This window comes from Drosophila arizonae, chromosome 2 (genome assembly GCF_054131065.1).
Source record: "Drosophila arizonae isolate 15081-1271.41 chromosome 2, UAZ_ARI_1.0, whole genome shotgun sequence".
NCBI classification, from domain to species: Eukaryota; Metazoa; Arthropoda; class Insecta; order Diptera; family Drosophilidae; genus Drosophila; species Drosophila arizonae.
The window spans coordinates 19,625,246-19,650,520 of NC_142922.1; the positions used below are offsets into that span (position 1 = coordinate 19,625,246).

At 42.0% G+C, this 25,275-nt stretch overlaps 8 protein-coding genes across 12 annotated transcripts; 4 read left to right on the top strand and 4 right to left on the bottom strand.

The window, feature by feature from the left end:
* Positions 1-331: 331 nt before the first annotated feature.
* Positions 332-2,832, bottom strand: Snm1 (DNA cross-link repair protein snm1). Its single transcript, XM_089462220.1, has 3 exons — positions 1,754-2,832; positions 1,236-1,689; positions 332-1,177 (listed from the first exon to the last, which is right to left on the bottom strand). The coding sequence occupies exons 1-3, from the start codon at positions 2,743-2,745 to the stop codon at positions 647-649; spliced, it is 1,977 nt and encodes a 658-aa protein (XP_089318346.1). The 5' UTR covers positions 2,746-2,832; the 3' UTR covers positions 332-646.
* A 163-nt stretch (positions 2,833-2,995) lies between these two features.
* mia (meiosis I arrest) lies at positions 2,996-4,507 on the bottom strand. Its single transcript, XM_089462230.1, has 3 exons — positions 3,699-4,507; positions 3,479-3,648; positions 2,996-3,402 (listed from the first exon to the last, which is right to left on the bottom strand). The coding sequence occupies exons 1-3, from the start codon at positions 4,458-4,460 to the stop codon at positions 3,012-3,014; spliced, it is 1,323 nt and encodes a 440-aa protein (XP_089318356.1). The 5' UTR covers positions 4,461-4,507; the 3' UTR covers positions 2,996-3,011.
* Positions 4,508-4,658: 151 nt separating this feature from the next.
* Positions 4,659-6,017, bottom strand: Pcmt (Protein-L-isoaspartate (D-aspartate) O-methyltransferase). Its single transcript, XM_089462239.1, has 4 exons — positions 5,738-6,017; positions 5,502-5,638; positions 5,022-5,426; positions 4,659-4,958 (listed from the first exon to the last, which is right to left on the bottom strand). The coding sequence occupies exons 1-4, from the start codon at positions 5,790-5,792 to the stop codon at positions 4,875-4,877; spliced, it is 681 nt and encodes a 226-aa protein (XP_089318365.1). The 5' UTR covers positions 5,793-6,017; the 3' UTR covers positions 4,659-4,874.
* Positions 6,018-6,136: 119 nt separating this feature from the next.
* l(3)05822 (SH3 domain-containing lethal (3) 05822) lies at positions 6,137-17,190 on the top strand. 3 transcript variants are annotated; one of them, XM_089462222.1, is made up of 4 exons: positions 6,137-6,721; positions 14,493-15,955; positions 16,015-16,266; positions 16,354-17,190. In XM_089462222.1, exons 2-4 carry the CDS (start codon positions 14,498-14,500, stop codon positions 16,480-16,482), a joined length of 1,839 nt encoding a protein of 612 aa, XP_089318348.1. In that variant the 5' UTR covers positions 6,137-6,721; positions 14,493-14,497; the 3' UTR covers positions 16,483-17,190. The 3 variants fall into 3 exon arrangements, with proteins under 3 accessions (XP_089318348.1, XP_089318349.1, XP_089318347.1); XM_089462223.1 differs by lacking the exon at positions 6,137-6,721 and adding an exon at positions 8,564-8,623; XM_089462221.1 differs by lacking the exon at positions 6,137-6,721 and adding an exon at positions 14,057-14,194.
* Positions 17,191-17,207: 17 nt separating this feature from the next.
* On the top strand, positions 17,208-18,878 carry LOC149270537 (uncharacterized). Its single transcript, XM_089462229.1, has one exon. It carries the CDS (start codon positions 17,511-17,513, stop codon positions 18,849-18,851), a length of 1,341 nt encoding a protein of 446 aa, XP_089318355.1. The 5' UTR covers positions 17,208-17,510; the 3' UTR covers positions 18,852-18,878.
* A 138-nt stretch (positions 18,879-19,016) lies between these two features.
* On the top strand, positions 19,017-21,539 carry LOC108609149 (uncharacterized). 3 transcript variants are annotated; one of them, XM_089462227.1, is made up of 4 exons: positions 19,017-19,483; positions 19,553-20,508; positions 20,568-21,030; positions 21,103-21,539. In XM_089462227.1, the coding sequence occupies exons 2-4, from the start codon at positions 19,579-19,581 to the stop codon at positions 21,159-21,161; spliced, it is 1,452 nt and encodes a 483-aa protein (XP_089318353.1). In that variant the 5' UTR covers positions 19,017-19,483; positions 19,553-19,578; the 3' UTR covers positions 21,162-21,539. The 3 variants fall into 3 exon arrangements, with proteins under 3 accessions (XP_089318353.1, XP_089318354.1, XP_017856355.2); XM_089462228.1 differs by having other exon boundaries at positions 19,558-20,508; XM_018000866.2 differs by lacking the exon at positions 19,017-19,483 and having other exon boundaries at positions 19,529-20,508.
* LOC108609241 (WD repeat-containing protein 3) lies at positions 21,452-24,475 on the bottom strand. Its single transcript, XM_018000986.2, has 2 exons — positions 24,225-24,475; positions 21,452-24,169 (listed from the first exon to the last, which is right to left on the bottom strand). The coding sequence occupies exons 1-2, from the start codon at positions 24,380-24,382 to the stop codon at positions 21,526-21,528; spliced, it is 2,802 nt and encodes a 933-aa protein (XP_017856475.2). The 5' UTR covers positions 24,383-24,475; the 3' UTR covers positions 21,452-21,525.
* A 47-nt stretch (positions 24,476-24,522) lies between these two features.
* On the top strand, positions 24,523-25,135 carry LOC108609242 (uncharacterized). Its single transcript, XM_018000988.2, has 2 exons — positions 24,523-24,691; positions 24,756-25,135. The coding sequence occupies exons 1-2, from the start codon at positions 24,673-24,675 to the stop codon at positions 25,040-25,042; spliced, it is 306 nt and encodes a 101-aa protein (XP_017856477.1). The 5' UTR covers positions 24,523-24,672; the 3' UTR covers positions 25,043-25,135.
* The last annotated feature ends 140 nt before the right edge of the window (positions 25,136-25,275 follow it).

A 25,275-nucleotide genomic window follows, 5' to 3' on the forward strand; every position in this document is an offset into this window, starting at 1 on the left:
AACACTCCCAAAGTTCAGTAGTCCCTAAGCTATTTACATTTATCATAAGCTATATAATCAAGTGTTACTATGTCAACTAGAGGAATTCTTCTATATATATTTATATATACATATATATAAATGAATTGGAATATTAATATATATATAAATAAATGGATTGTATATATATTTAAACAAAAACTGTAATCAAATATAATGCCTTGTATGTATAAAAAAACGCTATGTTTACTTTGAATTCAGTTGCGTTGGGTGGGAGCGACTGATAGCGCTAAGATAGAGTGCAAACCAAAATGGTGCTATCTTAATGTTTAATAAAACGAAAAATGTATGATTGTTGTGTAAATAATATATAACATACATATTATATTTTTGTATATGTAGAAAAATGAAATTTACATTGGGGATTAACATGAATTTATTTTCTTATCTAAGTACTTTTCTGACTACGCGAATTCAACAATAGCTTTAATGATGGTCATATACATTCTGGATAATTCTGATTTACCTGCACTTCATTCTGGTTCCCTGCCATTTAAAACACAAGTCAAGTTTTTTAAATTGTGGAATGATCGAAAAATAAATACGTTGCACTTTCAATGCAAATATAAACAATAACAAAACAATAAACTATCACTGTTACCAATAGCTAAATTAATGAAAGTATGTCACTTGAAGCATCTGACGTAATTCGCTTAGCGAGCGGATGATCACCAGCAGGAATAGAATCCTCTGTATCCTGTTTCGCCTCAAGGAGATCTTCGTTATTGGCCATATTCATGATGCTCTCATTCTCCAATGGGCTAACGCTCATATCACCGCTTGTGTTTGCCAACGCCGGCAAACTACGTTTGGATGTCTCTAAAAACGTTGTAATAGAGGGCTGGTAGCTTGTACTAAGCATACTTCCGTATCCCTCGTATTTGTACCAGTTGGTCGGAACTGTTCCGGTAACACAGAGATCTTTTCCAACAGGGACGGTGCTGATGACCTTGTTTGGCTTAAGGAAACGTACAAATCGTTCCAGCTCTTTGTAGCTAGAATGCTCTGAATATTCTACTCCAATTACACTGATACGCTTGCCGTAGGAAGGCTTGGAGTTCTTTTCCCAACCACTAGGTCGTATGCCAAGCAGCATATCATAGTGGCCTTCAAATGTCTTAAAGTACTGATCTAGACTCTGTGAATAGAAGGCTTCTTTGGAAATGCTGTAATGTGGCCGAAACGGAATTACTTACCGGGTAGCTAATCTTTCCCATATTGATAACATGCAAATTAGCCTCGAGAGGATCATCACAAAGGCTCAGCTGCAGCTCTGGCCAATTGAGACAATCGATTGCTTTGCGGCGATGCGGTTCAGTCCAGACACGCAAACTAAACTCCTCGACCAAAGCCAGCCACACCTTCTCTTTTCCAATTAAATATGAGCCGCACACGTGCAATATACGTTTATCGGCGTTCTTCTCATGAAATTGCCTTACAGCGGTGCGAATTCTATCTATACTGTCGGACTGATGACAAAAGTCATAATTTTTCGATAAATATGTTGTGTCCAGGTAAAGAACATCAATTTGCGGCTCGTTCCAGAAAATAGGCAACGACTCCATTTCAAAGCTTGCACGAAAGTCGCCAGTATGGAGAATACACTTGCCAGTGGTAAACTTGAACATCAACATAATGGCACCCGGACAACTATAATAAAGTAAAACAGACAAGGAATTAATCAACTGGATTAGGCTAGATTAGTACTACTTACTGATTGGCGTCTATTGCAGTTATTTCAATCTCATTGAGCGTTATGGACTCTCCAACATCGATTTCATGCATATATTGGTTGTCAATGGGTATAAAAGTGCGCACGAGCTTCGCTGTTATTGGACTCATATACAGCGGATGTGCAAACTTCCGGGTGAGGCCCACATAGTGATCGGCATGATAGTGACTAAGAAAGTAGTGCGTCGCATTCGGTATGTCGCCAAATTGGAAACCATCGACTACGAATGTCGTATCTTCTACAATCTTATAGGACGGACAACGCTTGCGCTTTCGTTCCTTTGGCCCATTTTCTTTTGAGTGTGCACCAGCATCATTATTTCCCTGAATTTCTAAATTGGGTATATTCACCATAGGTAATGGATTCAGCTGACAATCTTTCAATATATCAATTGGAATGGGCCTAGCGCTGATGCCTTGATTAGATTCTGACTCATTGTCGGAGCACAGATCAATTATGGCAGCCGGGGAAGTTGAGCATTTTGCCTTGGCTTTGCGTTGAGGCAGCGTGCGTTTTCTTACAGGCTGCCGTTTATTTTCGATATCCGAAGACAGCACGGAGGTTTTAGGAATAGTTTCCTTTGTTGTGGAATCTTCATCGAACAGCCGCTTGCATCCTTTACGTGCTTTTACTTTTATTGGGCTATTTTCTGATGAGACCTCAACTTTATAGCTTTTCGCGGAGCTCTTGAAAAAGGAATCGATGCGCATTTGACCTGGTAAAGGATCCTTTTTCACAGTCCGTTTGATAGCAGTGTTAGTAGTAATAACTTTTTTAGTTTCATCAGTACTCTTCTTCTTTGCTGTAGATGATGCACGTTTGCTTCCCGCCTTTTTCGGCTTTTCTGGAGTCTTGTTTTCATCTGCACTGGATATTGCAACTACTATTACGTCATCTGTTTCATCTTTTTCAACCTGAATTTGCTGCAATTCAGCCAAGTTTCTTAGGCGGATTTTACCGACATTTGTTGACATGCTTATATCCTACGACCTGTTGTGTTTTGTACGAAATTCGATAATTTAAAGATAGCTGCTTTGGGGAAGCAATCAGAACCAACTGTGGTATCGATAGTGTAGTCAAATAAATCATCGATTTTATATGTAATTAACTTTTTTTCAAACTACTGCTCGTTGGAAAAAGAATAATATAATAATATTTCAATAATAATCAATAAAAAAATTTAATATGTATAACATTTTATTTTTATTAAATCAAAAAAAAAAAAAAAAAGAAAAAAAAATTATGTTTCTGCATTTATTTGTGCTATATTTTCTTCTTCGATCTCTTCAATGAGATTATCCACAAAGCGGTCCAATTTAACGGCATCATACAATGAGTATCCCAAAAGCCCATATCTTTTTGTGTACTCAACAATGTCAGCGGATGTATCATGTATGGTCTTAAGAATTGGAGCGGTCATTTTCAAAAGTCTGTGCCGTATATATACCGCAGTTTTATATTCCGCATTATCATTGTCAAGCTTGATCAAATATGGTTGGATTCCTTCCGATAAAGATCGAATTTCTGGTACAACACAGTCACGTATTGCATACCTGCCCATTTTGCTTAATCCAACGAGGGAACCATAAATCGTCATTAATATGGAAGATTTAAGCCCGTGCTTATATACGCTTAAAATTGAATTTAGGAAAGGTTAGTATTTCCTTACATTTTACATTTGTCTTTACAACATTTACAATCACATACCTAATAACTCTTGGCAGAATATCATTTCCGGGGTAGCCATAAGCCCTAATAAAGTCGGCCATAATGTTGGTAGCATATTCGCGCGCCGCGCAATGATTCTGAACCGTCGGGAAGGCGCAGATTTGCCGAGACACAGCACAGGAGAGTACAGATGGTACTAAAAGGTGGAGCTGCAATGGATATGTTTAAGGGACGCCTCCAAGAAGGATAATGAACTCACATAGTTGTGTAGCTGTAAATGTGGATTAAACAGCACATTTTGCACCATGCGCATCAAATATATCAGCAGAGCAAAGTTCTTCTGTGCCACATTCACCTTGACCGCCTCGCCAATAAACAGACTCAATCTGTAGAGCATTGGCTGCAGTGACGAATCGGTCCTTAGACTCTGCAGCGCCTCTCGGCGTGCCAACTCGGAGTTGCCCATGCACGCCTCCGTGATTACCAGAAAGAACTCTTGCTGCTCCTTGGATAAGGGAAATCTTTTGTTTGACATGAGCAGCACTTGCTCACGCTTCAGCCACCGGTTGCGCTCTTCTAATGGTGCATTACTGTCGTACGGTTCGAACGGCGCTTCGCGTTCCCTTTTCCTTCTTTTTGCATCTTTCCGAGACGCCCGATCAAGTGATGATTTTTTAATTGGTGGCTTAGAGATGGGTTTATCTGTCTCAATCGGATCTGGGCTCGCGTAATTTACATGTAGAAGATCCAAACTAATATTGTGTTCCTCCAGAGCAAACAGCAAGTGATCTATTGTAATTTTCGAAGAACGTGTACGACGAGCGTACTTCGCGGCCTCAGCTACTATTTGGCTAATATCCTTGCGCACATTTTGAGCCACAGCCTGAATCAGTCTTCCAGTCAATGTCTCACCTATGGACGCCCTCGCTATACTTTGCAACGACATCCTGGAAAGTGTTGAAGTATGAATGCGCTTCCAGTCATCGTTCACCGATTTCAGCATAATTGAAATATGATTCATTTTGGAGCTTGCAAACGCACGAGTTGGAGTAGAGTGAATTAATGAATGATTTAATCAAGATATTTGTCGAGGTTATATGACATGAATGTCAAAACAATTTTGACAGCTGTCAAAGAATTCGCATTAGGAGTGGGATTGAAATTTAATTTGATACTGTTGCCAATTGTAGATCGAATTTATTTAATAGAATTTTGTAAGTTTGAATTTAAGAAAAATGTTCAATTTATTGCGTTTATATTAAATATATGTATATCGTGGTAATTAAATTTAGTTACGTTTACTATGGTAAGAATTACTCGAACTTGAGGGTTTGCCGTTACGTTAAAAGTAAAGCTAATAATAATCAATCCATAATCGATAGAGTACGTAACCAAGCAGCACCACAACGACCAGCGCCTTCCATAGATTATGCAGTCAAGACCGTAAATCCGTTAACGGTACATACATGACGCCCATCAGACGTGTCATTTGCACCTTTCCATTAGCGTCCTTGTCGTACTGCATATTTAAGTAATACGAATTATCCAGAGTATATTTTTAGAAACGAATTTGAGTACACACCTGCTGCATGTATTGCGTTCCACCCTCCGGGCCAACAGGAACTATGAGGCGACCTCCGTTTGCCAATTGATTTATTAATTCGGTAGGTGTGTCTGGTGCTGCTGCGCCCACATGTATAGCATCGTAGGGCGCTAGTGAAGGATATCCTTTACGTCCATCTCCCTCAACAATAATCATTTTGCCCGACTCTAGCATACTGCGATCATCAGCGTTCAGGTTGGTTTTACTCATTGCGACCAAACTGGACTGATGCTCAATCCCAACGATTCGAGTGTTCGCATTATCGCCCTTCGCCTGCACATAGCGATAGAAGCAAGCAGTTAAATAGCCGGAGCCAGAGCCGACATCGAGCACATGAGCGCCGGGTTTGAGTTGATCCCGCAAATATTCCAAAGCAAACGCGTGCTAAGTCGAAAAGTCACATAGTGGAGAGTTTCCATCAAATGATTTTGATCTAAATATATAATAGTGAAATATTACCATGTGAGGGGCGCTGATAGTCACCCCTCCGCCAATAGGTTGAGGTGCATCCATATACGGATGGCGGGGAGAGTAGTGTTTGCGATCCGTTGCTAACATTGCATTTGCAACAGATTCGGTTGAAATTACGCCGTAATCTATTTCATATATATTTATAAATACACAAATTACATATGTACAAGTGTACAGACATTAAGATCAAATTAATTGGATGGCCGCACTTGTTGGATGCTTACCCCGTAGCTGACGAATAAGATCTGCATTGTTCGCACCGACGGAGCGCCAGGCCATGCTAAAAGTACGCAATAAAAGGCCTAGCCCAATGATTTTGGCAATATATGATTTGCTGACCGTTTTGTCTGCGTTTACTTCAAGGGATTTTCGAATTTGTTTTTGCTGTTTGTTTGCAGCGAAAAACAGCTGTGTGACAGTGTTACCAGCCTATCGCATTGTTTAATTTAGTTTAAAAAAAATATACATAGATTGTTATCTCGGCGCACAGCTAGATTCAAAAATTATGATTAAAATAATTTATTTAAAATGTATAGGCTAACAGCAAAAATAGCCACAAAATTAATTTGATCGGCAACAAACGGCTTAGATATCGATATATACGATAGTCACAGCCATCATCTTCAGAGAGAATTGTAACAACTCTGACGACGGATTGTCAAACGAGCGAAAACGACCAGCAGCAGCAAATCGCGGCGCAATTTTGCTGAATATAAAACGAAGTTTGTTCTACGAGGAACTTGCAATTAACATACTTAAAAAATTGTGCATATAAAATACAAATTTGTAACTGTGCTCATCGATCGGTGTATTTTAAGTGAATTGAATAATAAAGCAGTTTGGAATTGCAGCTGCAAGCAATAGCACTGCATTTAGCAGCTGCCTCTTTTTTGTGTTATAGTATTGTTGTGTTGTGACATTCACACATACACACACACGCATCCCATTTCTCACACTAGCACACACATCTCGTGGCTAGTTTGGTGAACGAGCGCGGTAAAAAGATTTCGATATTGCATGTGTGCGAGTGTGCTTGTATGTGTGCGTGAGTATTAGTCATTTTAGCCTGGCCTGGTCGCTGGTCTTGGGCCTGGTCTTGGTAGCTGTTGGTTAACCCGTAACATTTGGAGCGCATCAGCAGCAATCAACAGAAAAATAAAAAACAACCGAAGAAAACCTAAAACTCGTCACGCCAAAATCAGCAAAAGGTTAGTTACCCAGGCGTTATCATCATATTTTTCAGTTCCAAGTTAATTAGTTCGATAGTTAGTAAAAAAAATCGTTGAAAGCGTCTGCATAATTAATTAATAATTGCGATTATTCTGATTATTGCTTGAATAAATTTCTCACTCATTTAGCACCCTTTTCACTTGACATCAAGGTCGCTGTGGTTGAATGAATGAATGAATTTATTTCAATATTTATTTATTTGATTGTAATGTGATGTGTTTGTAATATGAGTTATATGCACATTTATTTGTATAAATGCTGTAAATGTTTGTATGTCTCGAAATGTTCATACATATCTATATTACTTGCAACAATAGTACATTGCATAATTTTCTGTATTGTCTGTTTGTTTTGTAGATTTGTTAAAATAACTGATAAAACTTTTTAGATACGCGTGTGGCGCAAGTTGCTGTTCAATACGAGTTTCGCCTTCCATTCTGCTGCTTTCTTTTACCGCCAGTATAAATTTCAGTTTCATTCTGTCACTTTCGGAAGCAGCAGCAGGTGTTGCATGTTTCTGTCCATCTGTTCATTCGGCTTCTGCGCTCATTTTCCAATTCACTGAGTTTGCTTAAGCAGCGTCAGTTGCCTTTCGCTTTGCAGCCATTCTGACTGGGAGTTCGAGTTGAGGCCCGTTTGGTAGCTCGCGCTGACATTGTTGATAAGTCTATAAAGGGGAAATGTTTGTGTATAATTATTTAGCAATGCATCTTATGTTGCCTTATTGTAGTGATAGCGTCTGTATGTAAAAACAAAACAGGAAATGGCAAATGCTTGTATATATCAACATTTTCTGGAAATAATGCCGAGCACAGAGCGCGGCTACTAGAGTGCAAAGTTTTCGTGTTTAAAAATTTCACACAATCTTTTTTTTTTATATCGATATCAACCGGAGAGAGCAAAATGTGCTATGCAGATCCAGACGATAAGTACCAATAGAGTAGACTTCCAATGCATCGATAACACCTTTCCACTGTGAAATAATTAAGGGATATTTTTCCAGGCAAACATTCCTGCATATTTGCACACAGCAAGTAATCTGTCAGCCGTGCATATTTTTATGTAGGTATGCACATGCATGTATGTATTTAATTCCATATGCGTATTTTTATTTTTTAGCGTTTTCAGTTCAACTTTGACCTAATTTGCGACAATATGCGCCTTGCAACGCATGATTGCGAACACACTATTCAGCTCTATGATGAATGCTTACGTCTCCCTCTCTCTCTGCTTCTCTGTTTACTCTCTATGTACTTATGTACGTGCATACGTACATATACATGTGTATTTATGAGAACTGAACGTGCAGTTTGAGCAGACATTGTTTGCCATTTATCTCTTTCATTCTAAACTATGTATATAAAGGTAGTTTTCATTTTCACAAACGAATGCCCAGAGAGAGAATAAAAAAAATACGTGAAATTAATATTGACATAAAATACAGCGAAGCTTAAATGCACTCACGCAAGCTCCATATAAACTATGTGTAGCTTAAGTTGATAGCAGCATATTCATTATTTTTGTTGTGCAATTTAATTAGACAATTTATAAACCTATATTTTTTTTAACTTGCTGTTTTCATATAAATGAGAAATTCATTCTACAAAGCGATACAAAATTAATAACATTTTGATAATCTATATAAAAAAGGGTATTCAAACGTAACAAAACCTGTTCCTTTCCATGCTTTATGTTTTGTGTGTCTTGTCTTTCGCTTTTACTGACGAACAAGTCACATCGATTATTTTATTTGCTTTGCACGCCTTCGCACCAAGATCTTATATATGGTATTGTATTGGTATGTGTTTTAGGTTCGTGTTAAACTTCCTTCAACAACAATATACAACAGAGCTCAGATAGAGATTTGAAATGAATATTCGGTATACTGACATTTGTGCACGTTTTTGAATTTCTGTGTGTGTTTGTGTGTGCCATACAAATATTGAAGCATTTGCGCAAACTACAAAATTTGCGTAAATTTGTTTTCAGGCGCATTTCAAGTTGTGTAAATACGAGTTAATTTGGATATGTGTGGATATATATGACTCGAACCCTAAATATTGATTTAGCTGTGGGAATCAGGCACAGCAATTATGATCTAAATCAGTTTTGCTTTTGCCTCTGGTACGAGTTTCTCATTAACACAATTATCAGACCTTAACCTTAAATATACAAAGCATGTACACTGTCCGACCCAAGTGCTGAGAGCTCAGTTATGCAGTTACAAAGATGGTTTTATCTCTCATCAAAGGAAAAAACGCCAGAGAATAATCAATGCATCTCCGGCTCAACTGGAAAAGCGTCTCATTATAATAATTAAGAGACCTTAACCTCAAACACAAACAAAGCGTCTACCCTGTCCGACCCAGCTACGGAAAGCTTGGCTACCGACACGAGTCAAAGTTCTCAGTTTGCAATTTACTTAAATGGACAAAAGACGTGCGTTTCTTGCCCTGTCGCGAGGCGCGTTCCGTTCCACGAACCTAAATAATTTGTCAAATTCTATTTTATTATTCAGTTTTATTAAATTGTTTATTTATGGCAATATACCCAATTTGCGTGCTTTGGCGCGTTCGATGGACTTTTGAATTGTATTTAATTAACGTATATTTGGACTTAATTTTTTGTGAATTAGAGTGGGCCAACACAGGCAGTAGTTAAGAACCTGTTTTATATTTTATAAAGCGAATTGATTAACGAAGTTGTAGAGAGAAATCAATTTTTTTAAAACTAGTTTTTTCTCTTTACCTCTGAAACAAAATTACTTCCTGATTTATGCTGGCATTTACATAGTCTTTAGGCAGACTTTTACTAAACTAAATACTAAATTCAATTGCCTAACTTTAATTGCTTTTTATTTATATTTTGTAAATCATTTTTGTTGCTGCACAACAAATGAAAATAAGAGCTCAAGGTCGTAATCATTTCGTATATTTTTATTGCTTTCCTATTTTTTTGTGGTTGTATTTTTTTCGCCTTTGCCAATTGACCAAATTGTTGTATACAAACAACAATTGCAGCCAACTGCCAAATGCTAAAAAACAAATAAGAAAAAAAAATACCAAACAAAGCAAAACAATAACAAAAACAACAATTCAAGTAGAGCACAAAAAATTGATCTCTCTTTCACTTGCTGCTAAAAGTAAATCACTTTTACAATCATTTCTTATTTTCTCAAGAGTTTAATTTGTGATAATGTTGCTGAACTCTATCGTGTAAGCATGTTGAATCGCACTCGCTTTGCTATCGCTATTTACGACTCACACTCACCGAGCATATATGTATGTATAAGTATGTGTGTGGGTAAAATCTCATATCTAGCTAGAAATGTACTTTCTTTTGTTCAAATGAATTCTACGTTTCATATTGAAAGCGCGTTGTCAAGCTCTCATGTGTAGTTCGAGTAAAAGTTGTATCGGACACACGCTGCAATACATACATACATACATGCATACATGCACATAGAAATTAATACACATGTGTGTAGGTATATGTATGTGTATGTCCAAGCATCATTCTCTGGACAACGTCTTCGCCCACGCACACTCAGATGAGTGAATCATTCGCTCTCGCAGTAAATCTTGAGGCGTCTATCTCAAAAGCTTAGTTCAAATGTGAATATACTTAATGTGACTCTTAAAAGCCAATTTTATGCTTGCATATACAGTCGAATCTGCTATATAAATATATTGTAGATTTATTAAATTGCAAATGACTTAAGTTTAAGGGCAAACTACATAAATAGTTATTTTATGGATATTGCCTTGGCTTTTTTTATTTCAATCTTAATATAGTCGCACAATAGACTCAAAGGTTATTTATAATGAAACATATTTTCAAGTTATGAAAAAAGTTTGTTTCGTTTAGAGGGTTAACTCGGATGACTTGCCAAATTAAACGTATGTAGACAAGGCACATTTAATTGTTATGCCTTTTGACGTCTGGCTGTCATTTCTATGCAATTTCACTTGTTTATTGTTGTTATTTGCTATCCCAAAAGTAAAAGCTATCATGCAGAACTATCCACAACAAAATAAAAATAAAAACATTTCAGGCAGAGACGCTCTGTCTGAACCGGTTGTAGCCGGCAGCAATTTAATGTGCAACAATCGTGAAAAAACAAGCAGAGTGTTAACCCTCCTACAATGGGTATATATGTACACGTATGTATGTATGTATATATATATATATATATATATATATATATATATATATATATATATATATATATATATATATATATATATATATATATATATATATATGTATGTATATGTTTATGTGTGATAGCATTGTACATAACACGCCCATTCGTGACCTTAGAAATGCATTAAGCTTTACAGCACTTGACATAGGTACTCGGCCAAACGTATGTATATACCTACACATACGTATACATCTGTATATATGTACATATATATTCATATAGATAATGCTCATTTATGTAGTCACCCGAAACTGGGACATTCTAGATTCGTTGTCCTTCGCTTGACAATCGCTCACTATAACGATTTTGTAGCTACTGCACAAAGCCTAGTTATTCAAGCTAACTAATTTAATTTCAATTCAAATTTAATAACCATAAATTGGCAAAAGCTTTCAATATATTGAATTGGTACATATCTATATGTAAAAAAATGTCACCAAAGTCTGGCAAAGAAATAAAAGTCGCTGATGACTCCGAAGCGTGTAAGTCTTAGCCTTTCTATTAGAATGACATCATAGCTTATAAAAATGAAACTTAGCCAGGCATACGCCCAATTTGTGTTTATTTTATATATACAAATATATACACTTATTTATATTTACTACCCAATTTAGTTTAAACTGCGCCATGCACAATTAGAGTTTTCTTAATGCAGCGAACATTATAAAAAGGTACATTTTAATTATAGACTTTCGGTTTATTTTGGGCAACTAACTTGGGCTTTATTGTTAAAAATAAGTTGGACTTGGCATTGTTTTAAAATGATTTGTTACTTGCAGATTGTACCTTAATTATAGATGAGTAATCGTCGAGTTCTAAAACTCATTCTTAATTGCGGCTATTTTGTCTGCACTTTATTGGGGGAACAAAATTTAGCCATTGACGTCGACGATTTCATTTAACTGAAATGCAAACAAAGATTACGAATAGGCTGGGTGGAAGCACGGAGGGCTAAAAGTAACATATTTAACGTAACGAAAACATTGATTGAATTAGCGAAACAGACCCGAAAGCCGCATGCACCTGTAACGAATGCAGTTCACGTTGTTGGGCGAGAACAACAGCCACCCCATATACACCCATTTTTACTACCCTTCAAAGGTGATTTTAATTAGATTGGCTGTGTCAGTTCGAACTGCGCCCCGTTGTTTTCGTGCAATTTGTGGCACGTTCCTGCTAAATAGAATAGAATATTGACTATTTCTGTGAATATACCCAGTAGCTGCAGTAAATGGGTGGATTGTTGTCAATGTAGAGGCATCGAACTATAGAATATATTAATAACAGAAATGATCAATAAAAAAAGGTCAATGAGGAACTGGTCAAAGCTCTGAGTATGGGATATCCCTTGGTAAGAAACTAACGTGGTATCTCAAAGTCAGTCTATTTACATGGTTTATTTGCTTTATTTAGAGATATATTTATTTTCTCGTTCCTTTGTTAATTTTCATGAAATTTGCAACTCTGACAAATTTGAAAGTTTGCTGAAATTCAATGGTTCTACATTATAATAAAACTATTTAAATATGAATCTATATTATTTACATATCTTATATGCGATACCGTTGTATCTTCAATACATAAAAGCGAGTATGACACATATTTGGGCATTTAACTTGGAGCTTTTGTTCTTTGAACATGATAAACAAGCAATAAAAACAAAAAAAGTTATCTTTGTTTAATGCGAAGCTTTCAGACGTTGCGACAGTTACAGCTGCAACAGCAACACTATATAGTATTAGTATAGGGGTAAACAGGCTAAGACCTATCTGGCATCAACCTGTCTCATCTTTATCCCTCTACAAATGCCTGTAAGAGAAATGCTTGAATTGATGTGGCCATATTGCCACTTGGAAAGGCATTTGAATTCCTCTGGCCTGCCTGCTCTATTCCCTATGCATGGCATTGTTTGCATTCAGGAACAGGCCGCAACATATGTCAAGTATTCACTTGGAGGCAGGTTCACAAATGCAAAGTGGCACGAGACAAAAGTACGTGAATAGCAATATGTGGCACACGGGGCACATTCTGCGACAAATGTCGAGCAGCAACACACACACAGGGGAACGAAGGCCCCAATACATACATAGGTTTATAGCTATACGTATGTACAATCTGGAGGGAATTACGTATTGCTACAGCCGAGACAGGGCGGACACGATGATTGTTTGTCAATAATTCGTTGGGGAATTCGCTGCTAATGATGACGCAGCTGCTCCCAGCTGGAGGGCAATAATCAATGGAATGAAATAGATGCCAACTATCTACCTTTAAAACACACATATATTTGAGTGTGCTTTCTCATGAATTAAGTACAAAAAATGTATTTGGCTGCGCAAAAAATTCTGATAAGAAATATATATGTATGTATATATGTATGTATATGTATATAAGTACATATGAATATATTTTGATAAACGCTGCTTGTGTGAGTGGCTCTTATCGTCGCGTGCTCAATTATGAATTACTGTATTGTTATTGTTAATTTTTAGTACATGTATTTAAATATTTTATACTTAATATGGACGAGCCGTTCCGGCATGTGCCGGTCACCGAAATACGCTCCGAGCATTGCGAACCCGTGGAGAAATGCGAGGCATTACATTCCAAGTGGATGCCACCCACTTTTGTGTTGTTTTTTTTTAATGTTTTATATCTATATTTTGTTGTTTTTGGCTCTCTGCACTTTTCCATTGTTTTTGCGATTCAACGGAAATTCTATAATGGGCGTCTGCGAGGCAATCGGAATCTTCGCTTCAATTCGCAATTGAATGACGTAAATCTCACGCAAAATTTTTTGCTCTTTCTGTTTCTTTCTATGTATCTTTTTGTTTTATGCCTTTTTTAGGGCTCTCAGCTGTCGATTGATGGATTTGTTTTTGTTGAAATTTCTCAATGATTGTTTTTCCTTTGTGTGCTCTTAATTTTGATAGATCGTATGGCACATGATCATTTTTATGTGAATTTAATTGTGTGTTTAGTTCAGTTTGAATCATATTTATAGTAATAACTGCATAAACAAATCAAATATATTTTGTATATATAATTCAAGTGCATCTATTATATTACCTGTAAAGTATTCACTGTAAATACAGTGAACTTTACAAAAGTTTACAACGGATCACAAATTCGATTTGCTTGAGTATTTCCATTTGGTTAACGTAACATTTTGATGTATTAAATAAATAGTAAATTGACATTTGAAAATTTCATCAAGCAATTTCATACAAGCGATTCTCCATGGGTATATATCCAAGCATACGCACACACCCACACGCACACATACACCTGCTTATAATTGGTGAGCCGAGACGCAGCTGAAGCTAACGTTATACGTGTCTTGGCAAAGGCAAGAGCAAAAGCTTTTGATGGTTTTCAGTTAAGATCTGAGTTAGCTCATCGGGTGTCCCAGCCATCTTGCTAAACTTGCTTATCGGCCACGATAAGCGATATATATTTACTTGGCTTTTCACTCTTGAATCAGTTGCCAAATAATCTTTCTCATTCTCTCTCTCTTTCTTTATCTATCTGTGCATTTTTAGGCAGCATGACCATACCGTCGAGACCAGCTCCCGCACCGCCAATGTCACGCGGTCAGAATGCAGCAGCCGGCGCGAATGCGAGTCTGGAGCAGCTGCGCCAGCAACTGCAGCAACAGCATCTGCAGCAGCAGCAGGCCTCCAATGGTGGGCTACAGAAGCTGAGCATTAAGCTGCCGCCGCCACCGAAGGGTCAAGTGCAGCCAAATAGTTTTCACAAGAAGCCGGCAGGCAGCAACAACAACTACTTTGATGTGGAGGGCAGCGGGTCGAGCATAACGCGCAAGTTTCCTCAGGCACGATATACACCGACAACCAATTGGAACGATTCCCCATTCGATGGCGCTTCCGCCTCGGCTAACAATGGCAACACTTTCAAGAAAATGCCACCGCCACGACCGCCACCGCCCAAAGTTCAGATAAATGGCCGTAAACTGGCTAGCTTGAGCTCAGGGAGCATTGGGGGTGGTGGAGGTGGCGGTAGCAGCAGCCATAGCCATAGCCATAGCATTATAAGCAACATTTTCCATCGCAAGAAGTCGTCGGCCACGGCAACGTCTGCTGCTTCCAAGGCCGCAGCGCAAAGTCGCGTCTACGGCCTGAGCAGCGGTCATGCCGTGTCCTCTACGACGACCTCATCGGCTGGGGCTAGTGCGTCCAGCCAGTTCACGAATAACTCAAACACATACGATTGGAATGCAGCCTGGAATACGGCGAGCACAACAACCAGCAGCAACACGATAAAGAGCTCGAGTAGCAGCCATCGGGAGACGGCTGAGGCGCAGCTAATCAGCTTCGATTCGCCGCCTTCATCGCCCACTTTTACGCAGAAGTCAAACAGCGATTGCGTCAGCGTCGACAGCTTCAGCTCGGACAGCAATTTCAGTTCACCCAACAATGGCAGTGTCTCGCAGCCGGAGAGCGGTTTCGAGGATGACTATCACTTGCGGTCGCGGCCCGCCACACAAAGTCCCCTGGTGGATCCCTGGGAGGCGGTGGACAGCAGCATCTATAGCGGGGGCGTCGATAGTTTTGGTGCAGCGCCAGTGCGTCAAATGCATCCACAGCTTTCGGCGCGCTCCTCAGACAATCCACTGTGCAACGGCAAGAGTCTGCTTCCGCCCACACAGTCGCTGACCATGCCCACCATCATTAAGCCGAAGATATCGCAGAAGCCTAAGGCACCCAAGCCGCCGCCATTCATTGGCCAGCCGCCAGCACATGCCTATGGTGGCTACAGCACACCGCCGTCGCCACCCATGCCAAAGTGCGCCCCACCGACTCTGCCGGCGGCCGCTGCCTCTTCTGCGTCTGCCAACATTTCGCTGCTGGATGTCATATCGGGCAAAGTGGATGCCCTGGCCCTGACCAATGGTAGTACTGGCTACGTGGACGACATCGAGGTGCCATATGCGATTGCGCTCTATGATTTCGATGGCGTCGAGGAGGGCGATCTTAGTTTCAGAGTAACTATTTGCGTGTACTTGAGTTTTATTTGAGTCTTTATATCGGTGTTTGCTTGCAGGAAAATGAGAAGATCTATCTGCTGGAGCAGCCCACTGCGGAATGGTTTCGCGGGCGCTCACGTACGGGCTGTGAGGGCCTGTTTCCTGTGAATTATGTCGAAGTTAAGGTGCCATTGGGCGGCAGTGCAGCAGCAGGTGCAACTCATACACAGTCCCAGTCCCAGGAACGGCAACAGCAACAGCAGCAGTTGTCCACTGCGCGTTGTCTGTACAATTTTCCCGGGGAAGTTGAGGGAGATCTTCCCTTAAGGGTAAGTTAGGGCAAACTGGATTGTGGCTTAAAATGAAATCGAGTTCAGCTCTAAACGGAACTAATGTTCACTTTTTATATCTTACAGGAAAACGAAATAGTAAACATTCTTTATCGTATTAACGAGGATTGGCTGTATGGGGAGGTGAATGGACGGCAGGGCCAATTCCCGGCCAATTTCCTAGAATATGTCCCCGATAATCTACCTACGCTGTGAACACATATTTGAAATATATCAGTAAGAGACAGGAAATAGCAACTATATTTAAATTATACAAAGAATATATATCTATAAGGAGAAAGCCGCAAATATCGTTGGAACTGAAACATATTGTATTTCCTTTTGATAAACTACAACAAATAAGCGCCCAGAAACACAAAACACGGAGACGCATCTTCACAAAGCTAACTAATTAATTATAAATATATATGATATATGTGCGTTAAGTCTCGACCTTAGGAATTATTTTACAAAATAGTTGTACGGCGTAAAATCAAAATCGAACCCAATCAAGATCCATAAATTGTTTTTCCCTTTTGATTATTTATGTAATTAACATGTTGATAACTAATTCAAAGTATTCGAGAAAGTTTGGTGCATTGTAAATGATATCGCGTGATGATCTATTGATCCATTTTATTAATGTTAAAAAGTAACAAATTATATTTCAACTATATATACAAACATATTGTTTTCGTCGTCTAATTTAGTTAGTTATTTAGTTAGGCACATTTATCATTTCCAATTGATGCAAATCTTAAATTTTATACATATATACATACATAATAATAAAGTGCGCATGTGTGCTATTTAAAAGAACTACGATATAAGCTATAGGGACTATACTGAAGTCAGGCAACTAAGCATATATGTATATGTCAAGATACGATGAACTGAAATAAATGCAAATTATGAAAAACTCAACCACTCACGTGTATATGGTAGCGAAGTGCTGCTGACTGTGTTGCACAGTCGCAGGCAGAGGCTGGGGTGCTCTACTCCATTGCCTAAGACCGACCATACGTGGCTCCATTGCCACATCCTGCCCGAGGTGCTACTGCTTTCGACTAAATATGGCGGATCTAGAGAGGACAACTCGATAAAACCCGCAAAGCCCTGGTGTTAGTCGTAACCGTGCCAATGGGCTGTATGGCAGCTGCGTGAATGCTGTCTTCGAACGGTGACCTCCGGATATCTGGCGACCTCCGGTTGTAATTAAACGCCTTGTCGTGATACTGGGGGCTATGTCACGGTCGACCTGCCCGACCCCCACACTCGTGGGAATCAAAATGAACTCAAGAAAACAACAACAAATTAACGAACCAACATACAATCGAATAAACCAAATAAACAACACGCACGGAATTCGCTTAAGCGGCGCAGCCCGCAAGCGATTCTATTATCTGGTCAAGAAGGGCATGGACCCGGAAGAGGCCAAGGAGCGGGCGACGCAGCCAATGAGCCAGGCCATGTGGCAGACACAGCAGACCCGACCACAAAGACACAATTTCAAGGGAATTAACCCACCGCATGAAATGTTAGCCATGGAACCTGCTCAATTCGACAACAGCTTCTCAGGCTACGGGCAATGCGGAACTGACTGGACAGAACCTGCACATAATTATCAGTCGGCGATCGAAACCGAACAGGCCATCAGAACAAGTCCGCAGCCAGGCTACTATCAAGCTGACAACAGTTTCTGCGACGACGGAGAATGCAGCACTGGCTGGCCGGAACCTGCACCAAATTATCAGTCCACGGTCCAAACGCAACAAGTCGGCGGAATAAGTCCGAGGCAACGACTGTTAAGTGGGGAGCCTGGCTACCATCATGCTGACAATAGCTTCTCAGACTACGGCCAATTCGGCAGTGGCTGGGCTGAGCCGTCGCGAAGTCATCTTAGTCAACTAACTGTGCCATTTGCAAACCAATCTCGTCGAGCATCTGTGAGGGCTAGACTCGGTGCACCTGTAAATCGCGTACGACGCTATATGCCACCTGCCTATGGCGGCAGCGGACAAACGGAGAAAGAGGAAGACGTCGACATACCAAATCTTAACGTGGCCATACTACCCGGTGACTATCCCAGTGAATTGTGGACAACTGAACAGCTGGAGGCCGTGAAGAAAAGTATTTGTGATCTCGTGCAACGCCAGGGCGAGGGCTGTGTGAAGCCCAGTTTTGCGGGTTGCATTTTCCGGAACGGCTGGCTCTCTGTGCACGGCAACGATGCGGCCAGTGCAAACTGGCTGATGGCCATGGACACCAGGCTACGACCCTGGGCGGGCGCCTCCTTGAAAGTGCTGCCGGAATCTGAGGTGCCATGCAACACTGTATTCGTTGGCCTCTTTCCGGCATTGTATAGCACGCCAGTCAAGTACACGTTACGCCTAATCGATGCCCAAAACGAGGGTCTGGCCGTGCACGAGTGGCGAGTGCTTCAGCGTGTACAAAGCGGACCCACCATGAAACTGGCCGTGTCCATCGATGCCCACTCAGCCGAGGTGCTGAAACAAATGGACTATCAATTGAACTATGGCTTCAGTCGGGTCCACTTTCGACCAAGAAAGAAGGCGACCAAATAAACTCTTCATAATATCTAACACACTTAATCATTGCATTTTTTTGCATTTTACCATGGGACTTAACTCGTTTGCCCAGCTCATTTCTAACCAAAAACTAAACTGTTCATTCGAAGCACATTGCCATTCATGCATGATTTCATTCAGTCTTTCCACGGAAGCGCTGACTGATTCAATCCGGATTCAATACGCTTACGAGTTTAAGCTCTTGACAAAGTAGCCTGAAACCCTCGTGAAACTCGTGAACAAATCAGTTTACCCAGAATTGAATTTGAGTGTGCAACAACTCGGGGTTCGTATAGTTAGGTAGGCTGTGTTCTCCATCCGTAGCAGTCTGGGATTTGTTAAACCGGCTTTAACATTACTAACTGTAATACCTTCGTCGTTGAATGTCAAAGCAAAATTTTTATTTCGTTTTTCGGATGTGTTAATAATACAGTGATTATTCTGTGCTCGGAGCAAACAAAATTATTTCCTTTAACAATTGTCAATTCTCGTATATACATACATATATATAAATATATATATTCTTTTTGTATATATATATTTATATATATTATATAGATTTTGTATATTTGTAAGTAGCGTGAATTGTGCGCGTTGTTGATATATACCTATTTGATAATTACAATCAGGTAAGTACCCTTCCGAATCTCCCTACAGGTAAGCTATTAAGTTAAGCCTACCTACGATCGCGACTTTAGAGTAGTCTAGGGAGGGACGGTGCAACATGGGTGATGCGTGCCAGCCACCCGTTGACTATCCATCATGCCCGCCCGGAGCCTCGTGTCCGCCATGTGATTGCGGCGATTACTCCGGCTGCTGCTACCAGCAGCCACCGCGCACCCTTCCCATTATCCCACAGTCGCATTTTATGCGCTCCAGTGCTAAAATGGACACAGATACCATCTATCGCCGCTCGTACTATGGCAACTGCGGGAATACACGCGTTGCTCCAGTGCGTCCATGCAACCACATAAGTGCCAACACGGCACCAATGGAGAAGTGTACCGTGCAGAAGCTATCGTATCAGCCGCCGTGCCCGGCAGGGCGCACCATGCCCATTCTTCCGATGGCAAGCGGCTTGCGCTTTGAAGGGCCCATCTATGCTATGACCTCGCAGAAGCACGACTACGTGCCAAAGTGCGCTGCGAAGCAAGAGCCGTGCCTGCCACGCGGGGCCATCTGCACCTCGACGGCCCCCATGGAGCGCTGCACCATACAAAAGCTGAGCTACATGCCGGTGGATGTCTGCCAGAATCCGCCGCCCAAAGCAATGCCGCAGACTTCGCACTACACCAAGCCCGCCGGGCCCATGGAGCGCTGCACCATACAGAAGCTGTCGTATATGCCGGTCTGTCTGCCGCCTAAGGAGCCAACGCCCTGGGCGGATAAGGTGCGCTGTGTGCCGCCCAACTATCAGAACATCTGCACCACTTACAACCTGAGCTACATGCCCAACTGCAATGCTCCACGTACTGCTCCCATGATGCCCATGAATACTCTGCGCTTCCTTGGCAACGATGCCGGCGCCGCCAGCACCGTCTACAAGCTCAGCTACAGGCCGGTGGATGCGTCTCGCAGCAAGCCGATGCCAATTTTGCCGAGGGACACCTTCCGTCGCGCCACTGGCCCGCTGGAACGATGCACCGTACAAAAGGTAGGGCATGCACAATATCTGAATTATATTACTATTACTCATCATGCCTTCCCATACAGCTCTCGTATCAACCCAACTGTACTGAGCGCACACCGGCCATTCGTCCCATGGAGAATGGTCTGCGCTTTGATGGACCTCTGTACGCGATGACAACCCAGAAGCATGACTTTGTGCCCAAGCCGCATGTACGTCGTGCACCCATAGTGCCACTGACGGCCTTCTGTCGCCCTAGCGGTGCCATGGAGCGTTGCACAGTCAACAAGCTATCGTATATGCCAGTGGACGTCACCTGTTATCCCCGGCCCCAGGCTGTTAAGCCGCGCCAGGGCTTCTGTCGCAATGATGGTCCCGTGGAGAATTGCACCACATACAAGCTAAGCTACTTGCCCAACTGTGTGCAGCCCAAGGAGCCGATGCCCTGGGCCCGATATACATCCTATTGCCGGCCCAGTGGCCCCATCGAGAAGTGCACAATACAGAAGCTTAGCTATGGTCCACCCGGTGCCTTTCAGCGTTGTGGTGGTAAGTGGGGATTACAATAGCATTGATAGATATACGTAGATCACTATCTAAATATCTTTTACCGTTCTCCAGGTCCCTGTGGTACCAGCTGCGCTGACACTGGCTGCTATCCGAAGGCCGGCATTTGTTGAATCGGAAATACGTTTTGCTTGCTCGTGTCGATCTGTCCCGTCGCCCGTCCCCCATCCCCCGTCCCGATTGTTTCCTGTTACATGTTGTTTCAAAATCTTCAAGTCCAACTGTTTGAGAAGCGTTTATTAGCTCGCGATGACCAAATGAGGACGCTCTTTTTTTTCAAAGCAATTTTAGCACGTATATACATTAACGAACCACTGTGGCAAGTTGCCAAACAGTCACCACACTCACCCACCGCGTTTCTTGCTGCAGCATACAAATCTCCAGGCTAAAATTGCAAGTGCTCCTCGGTGATTCAATAAACTGTACATTTATTGATTTGGTCTTGATAAAAAATTTAAGTCCTATATTAAAATGTGTTCACACCATTTGAATCTGCAGACGCCGCTTGGAGGCGGCTCGGCGTTTCTTTTCTTGCTTCCGCCGCGCAAGCGTCGCGTCGCGGAACAGTTGCACGCCTTCACGCTGCTCTACCTCCGTCTGCAGCAGGGATAGGGCGTGCAGATTGTAGCCCATGATGTCACGGAGTTGCTGGACATCGCGCTTTAGCAGCTCGAGCAGTTTGAGAAGCAGCGGCTTCATCGACTTGGCTGTCGCGATAGGTTTCATGTGAACCTTGAAGAGGAATACGGTTACGCGACAGAGTAGCTCCACTTCGTCGGGTCGCTGGGTGATCAGGGCTGGCAAGCGCTCCAGCAGCTCACACACGATGGAGAAGGGCAGCAACAGAAGCGCTTCCTCCATGTCCGAGGTGCGTATACGCACCAAGGTCGTGACCAGGAAGTCTATCGGATTTTTCACTTGCAGTGCGATCATCAGTGGATGTAGCTCGGGTTTCTCGTCGCCCTCCAGCTCGTATTGTTTTGATATTTCCAAGCATTCCATGATGGATTCGGCTGCCTGCTCGGAACCAACTGTTTTCCGAGAGGGCAGCTTTAGGCCAGGCAGCAATGGAACGCTATTATCCTCGCCGGTGGCCAGTTTCTCGTTTTCCATCTGCTCACGTTCCTCCTCCTGCACATCCTTCAGCACAATAGTCTCCTCTGTGCGCTCATACATTCGCAGAGTCCGATCTGAGCCGCAGGTTACCAAATAGCGACCATTGGGTGACACGGACAAACAGTGCGCCTCGCCAATGTGGCCAGGCAGAGTCTGTATCTTCTCAAAAGAGTCGCCATCCCACTGCTTGACTTTGCCATCCTTGCCGCAGCTGAAGAACATGTGCGTCTTGGGTATAAATTGTAGCGACATCACAGAATCATCATGTGCAAAGATCGAGCGATGACAATCGCCGAAATTGAGCCCCCAGATCTTTATGTTGCGGTCAGCGGAGCCGGTGGCTATTATCTGGGAGTCGTACGAGATGTCCATGCAGAGCACCGGCAATTTGTGCCCGTACAGCGACAAATAAAACTTGAATGTGTCCAAAAAGAAGATCTTCACTGTGGCATCTAGCAGGCCAACAGCCAGGTACTTCATGTCCGGGCTAACGACCACACAGAGCACTGTCTCCTCCAGCTTAAGCGTATTTTTGTGCAACAGCGAAAGCACCTTAGTTTGTGTGTGGCTCTCACCTTCGGAATCGATTAGCTCAAAAGTCCAGATCTTTAGTGTCGTATCACTGCTGCCCGTGACACAGCCCTTCTGATCCGGCAGTAGAGCTATGCTCCAGAGTTCGCTCTCATGTGCGGGTATCTCTTCGACAATGTCCGCTGCACCCACGTCTGCAATCAGCAGTTTTCCGCTCTTCATGCCTAGCAGTACATAGCGATCTCCAGGCACAAACCTAGAGCAGAGTATGTAATCTGTAGGCATAGTCCGTAGGCATTGCATAGCGTCGCGATCCCAAAATTTAAAAGAATCCCCGGCGCCAGAGCCAATTGCAAGCGAATCGTTGCTGAAGCACACGGAACGCACCTCCGACTGATGACCGAGCCTTGTTAGCGAACGCAAAAGCTTAACGCTGCTGTCCGTGGTTTCACTTGACTTAGCCTTTGGCTTCCGCGACTTGAGCGAAGCCTCGAGAGAGTACAGGCTCATGCTGTTATTGGACAGGCTGACCAACACGCGGAGCTCTTGGTTCTGGCCAAGTAGTACATCAATAGATTTGATTTTCTGTCTCGTTTTGATGCTTTCCAAGCGCTTAATTTCATCGCTGAGTGATAGCTCTTTGGAAAGATGCTCCTCATTCTCTTGTTGCTCGCCACTCTCCTGAATCTTTTTGCGCGCCTTTTTCAGTCGCTTGGCCAGTCGTTGCTTGGCTTCCTCTGCATTGCATATGTAAAAGTTTTCAATAAGATCATTCGTGCCGTGACAGCTTAACACACGCTCGTTGGGATCGACCACCAAATTTACGGTGCGTCCTTTGCCCGCACGTTGTATTGTGCCGCAGTTACTGACGGACAGCGGACTTATTGTATCCTCGTCATCTATGGCCAGGCCCTCGACAGCTTTCTCCAGTGATTGCGCTGCATTGCCTTCCCGCTTGCGCAGTCGATAGACATTCATACCGCTCTCACCAGCGCCAGCAACCATTAAATCGTTTATCAAGGCCAAGCCCCATATTTCGGTGCGATTGTCGACGATAGTTTTGAAGCAGAACTGCGTTTCCAAGTTCCAAAACTTGATTTGTGTATCCTTTGAACAGCTAACCACAATGTCCTGCTCGACTAATCGTTGCAAGAAGTGCGCATCCGTGACGGCTGCATTGTGGCCGCTCAGACGTTGACGTCCCGCCTGCTCGACCACATCTACAACGACGAGCTCTGTGTCCAGACCGCCGCTGACTAGCCGCATACCATGCGCGTCGTAACGCAGCACGCTGACGGCGTTTTTGTGTAGCGCCAAAGAGCAAATTGCATCGTAATAAGTGCGTGAGCTTAGATCATAGATCTGAACCACGCCATCCGCATAGCCCACGGCAATGTGTAGATGATCAGGTGAGACGCGCAAGGCGGTGACTTCTTGCTTTTCACGGCGTAGCGTCAACTTACGATCGCCCATCCTAAATTATATTTGAGTTTTTAAATGAATATTTCATATTAGTAAATTACAATTACCGCAAATCCCAAATGATAACATTCTCAGCTGCCGGAGCTGCAGCAAAACGGCCCTCGCTCTTCTCAAGTACGGCGAAATTTACATTGGCGCGACCAGAAGCGATTATGTTAAAACTGTCTATGGCGCGATACGCCAAATATTGTTTAGTTAGACCCATTTTATCATTAAATTTGAGTTAAGAAAACAACAGGTCCACAGCGCGCGTACTACTGCACGTGTTTGCAATGTTATTGTGGACTCTTCCTAAATTTGACCAAAAAATACTAACGATAGCAGAAAGGTATCGTATAAGACGCATTTTACAGCACTGAATTATCGAATCGATACATGGCCGTTATGCACATGCGCCTGTTTCTATATTTCTAATACACCCTGCTCTGCCATTTCATTTTTAATACCTTTATAATAATATTTCAAGCATCACACCTATTCATTATAGCTCTAACTATGGCTACACAAGGAGCTGGTAATAAGACCAAACCAACCCCAAGTATATACAAGAAAACTTTAGACGCTGTATTTGTTTATAGGTACTTCGGATTTGGACACAGAATCCGTGGAAGTTTTACGCGAACGCCTAAGCACCATGAAGCGCTTAATGGCCGAACGTACAGCTCAGCAGCAGAACAATCCAGCATCAACCGAAGAAATCTTTTCAACCAAACGCCATCGCTCCGCTGGAATTATCGATGGCAATTTCCTGAGCATCGCCTTTGGCGGCGCCCTCCTTGTGATTGTCACAGTTTCGGTTTATGCATTCTACAATCTATATCATGCCATACTCAAGAAGTTTCCCTCTCATCATGAGGAGTTGTAAGCAAGGCTGCATATTCAATTTTTATATATAGTAGTATGAAATTTTGTGCATTTAAATAAATACGTTGCTGCGGTTTTCAATTAAGACAGTAAATGAATTTTTTGGTTTGCTGTTTTGCATTCGATTAAATTAACTATTTATTGAATTTGTTGCCTTCTTAATTACAATAATCAATATTTCTCATATGTTCTTCATTTAGATAATAGATAATTGGATATTCAAGAGCCACAAAC

What these genes read in the sequence shown, in the direction of transcription:
- Snm1 (XM_089462220.1), bottom strand. Translation starts at nt 2,745, where the DNA reads ATGTCAACAAATGTCGGTAAAATCCGCCTAAGAAACTTGGCTGAATTG. An exon ending in ACTGCAATAGACGCCAATCA is followed by an intron (nt 1,690 to 1,753) that starts GTAAGTAGTACT and finishes ACTTTATTATAG; the next exon opens with TTGTCCGGGTGCCATTATGT. An exon ending in TGGGAAAGATTAGCTACCCG is followed by an intron (nt 1,178 to 1,235) that starts GTAAGTAATTCC and finishes TTCTATTCACAG; the next exon opens with AGTCTAGATCAGTACTTTAA.
- mia (XM_089462230.1), bottom strand. Translation starts at nt 4,460, where the DNA reads ATGAATCATATTTCAATTATGCTGAAATCGGTGAACGATGACTGGAAG. An exon ending in ATTTACAGCTACACAACTAT is followed by an intron (nt 3,649 to 3,698) that starts GTGAGTTCATTA and finishes TATCCATTGCAG; the next exon opens with CTCCACCTTTTAGTACCATC. An exon ending in ATTCTGCCAAGAGTTATTAG is followed by an intron (nt 3,403 to 3,478) that starts GTATGTGATTGT and finishes TTCAATTTTAAG; the next exon opens with CGTATATAAGCACGGGCTTA.
- Pcmt (XM_089462239.1), bottom strand. Translation starts at nt 5,792, where the DNA reads ATGGCCTGGCGCTCCGTCGGTGCGAACAATGCAGATCTTATTCGTCAG. An exon ending in CTATCAGCGCCCCTCACATG is followed by an intron (nt 5,427 to 5,501) that starts GTAATATTTCAC and finishes TTTTCGACTTAG; the next exon opens with CACGCGTTTGCTTTGGAATA. An exon ending in GAACGCAATACATGCAGCAG is followed by an intron (nt 4,959 to 5,021) that starts GTGTGTACTCAA and finishes TTAAATATGCAG; the next exon opens with TACGACAAGGACGCTAATGG.
- LOC149270537 (XM_089462229.1), top strand. Translation starts at nt 17,511, where the DNA reads ATGTCACGGTCGACCTGCCCGACCCCCACACTCGTGGGAATCAAAATG.
- LOC108609149 (XM_089462227.1), top strand. Translation starts at nt 19,579, where the DNA reads ATGGGTGATGCGTGCCAGCCACCCGTTGACTATCCATCATGCCCGCCC. An exon ending in AACGATGCACCGTACAAAAG is followed by an intron (nt 20,509 to 20,567) that starts GTAGGGCATGCA and finishes CTTCCCATACAG; the next exon opens with CTCTCGTATCAACCCAACTG. An exon ending in TGCCTTTCAGCGTTGTGGTG is followed by an intron (nt 21,031 to 21,102) that starts GTAAGTGGGGAT and finishes ACCGTTCTCCAG; the next exon opens with GTCCCTGTGGTACCAGCTGC.
- LOC108609241 (XM_018000986.2), bottom strand. Translation starts at nt 24,382, where the DNA reads ATGGGTCTAACTAAACAATATTTGGCGTATCGCGCCATAGACAGTTTT. An exon ending in GTTATCATTTGGGATTTGCG is followed by an intron (nt 24,170 to 24,224) that starts GTAATTGTAATT and finishes AATATAATTTAG; the next exon opens with GATGGGCGATCGTAAGTTGA.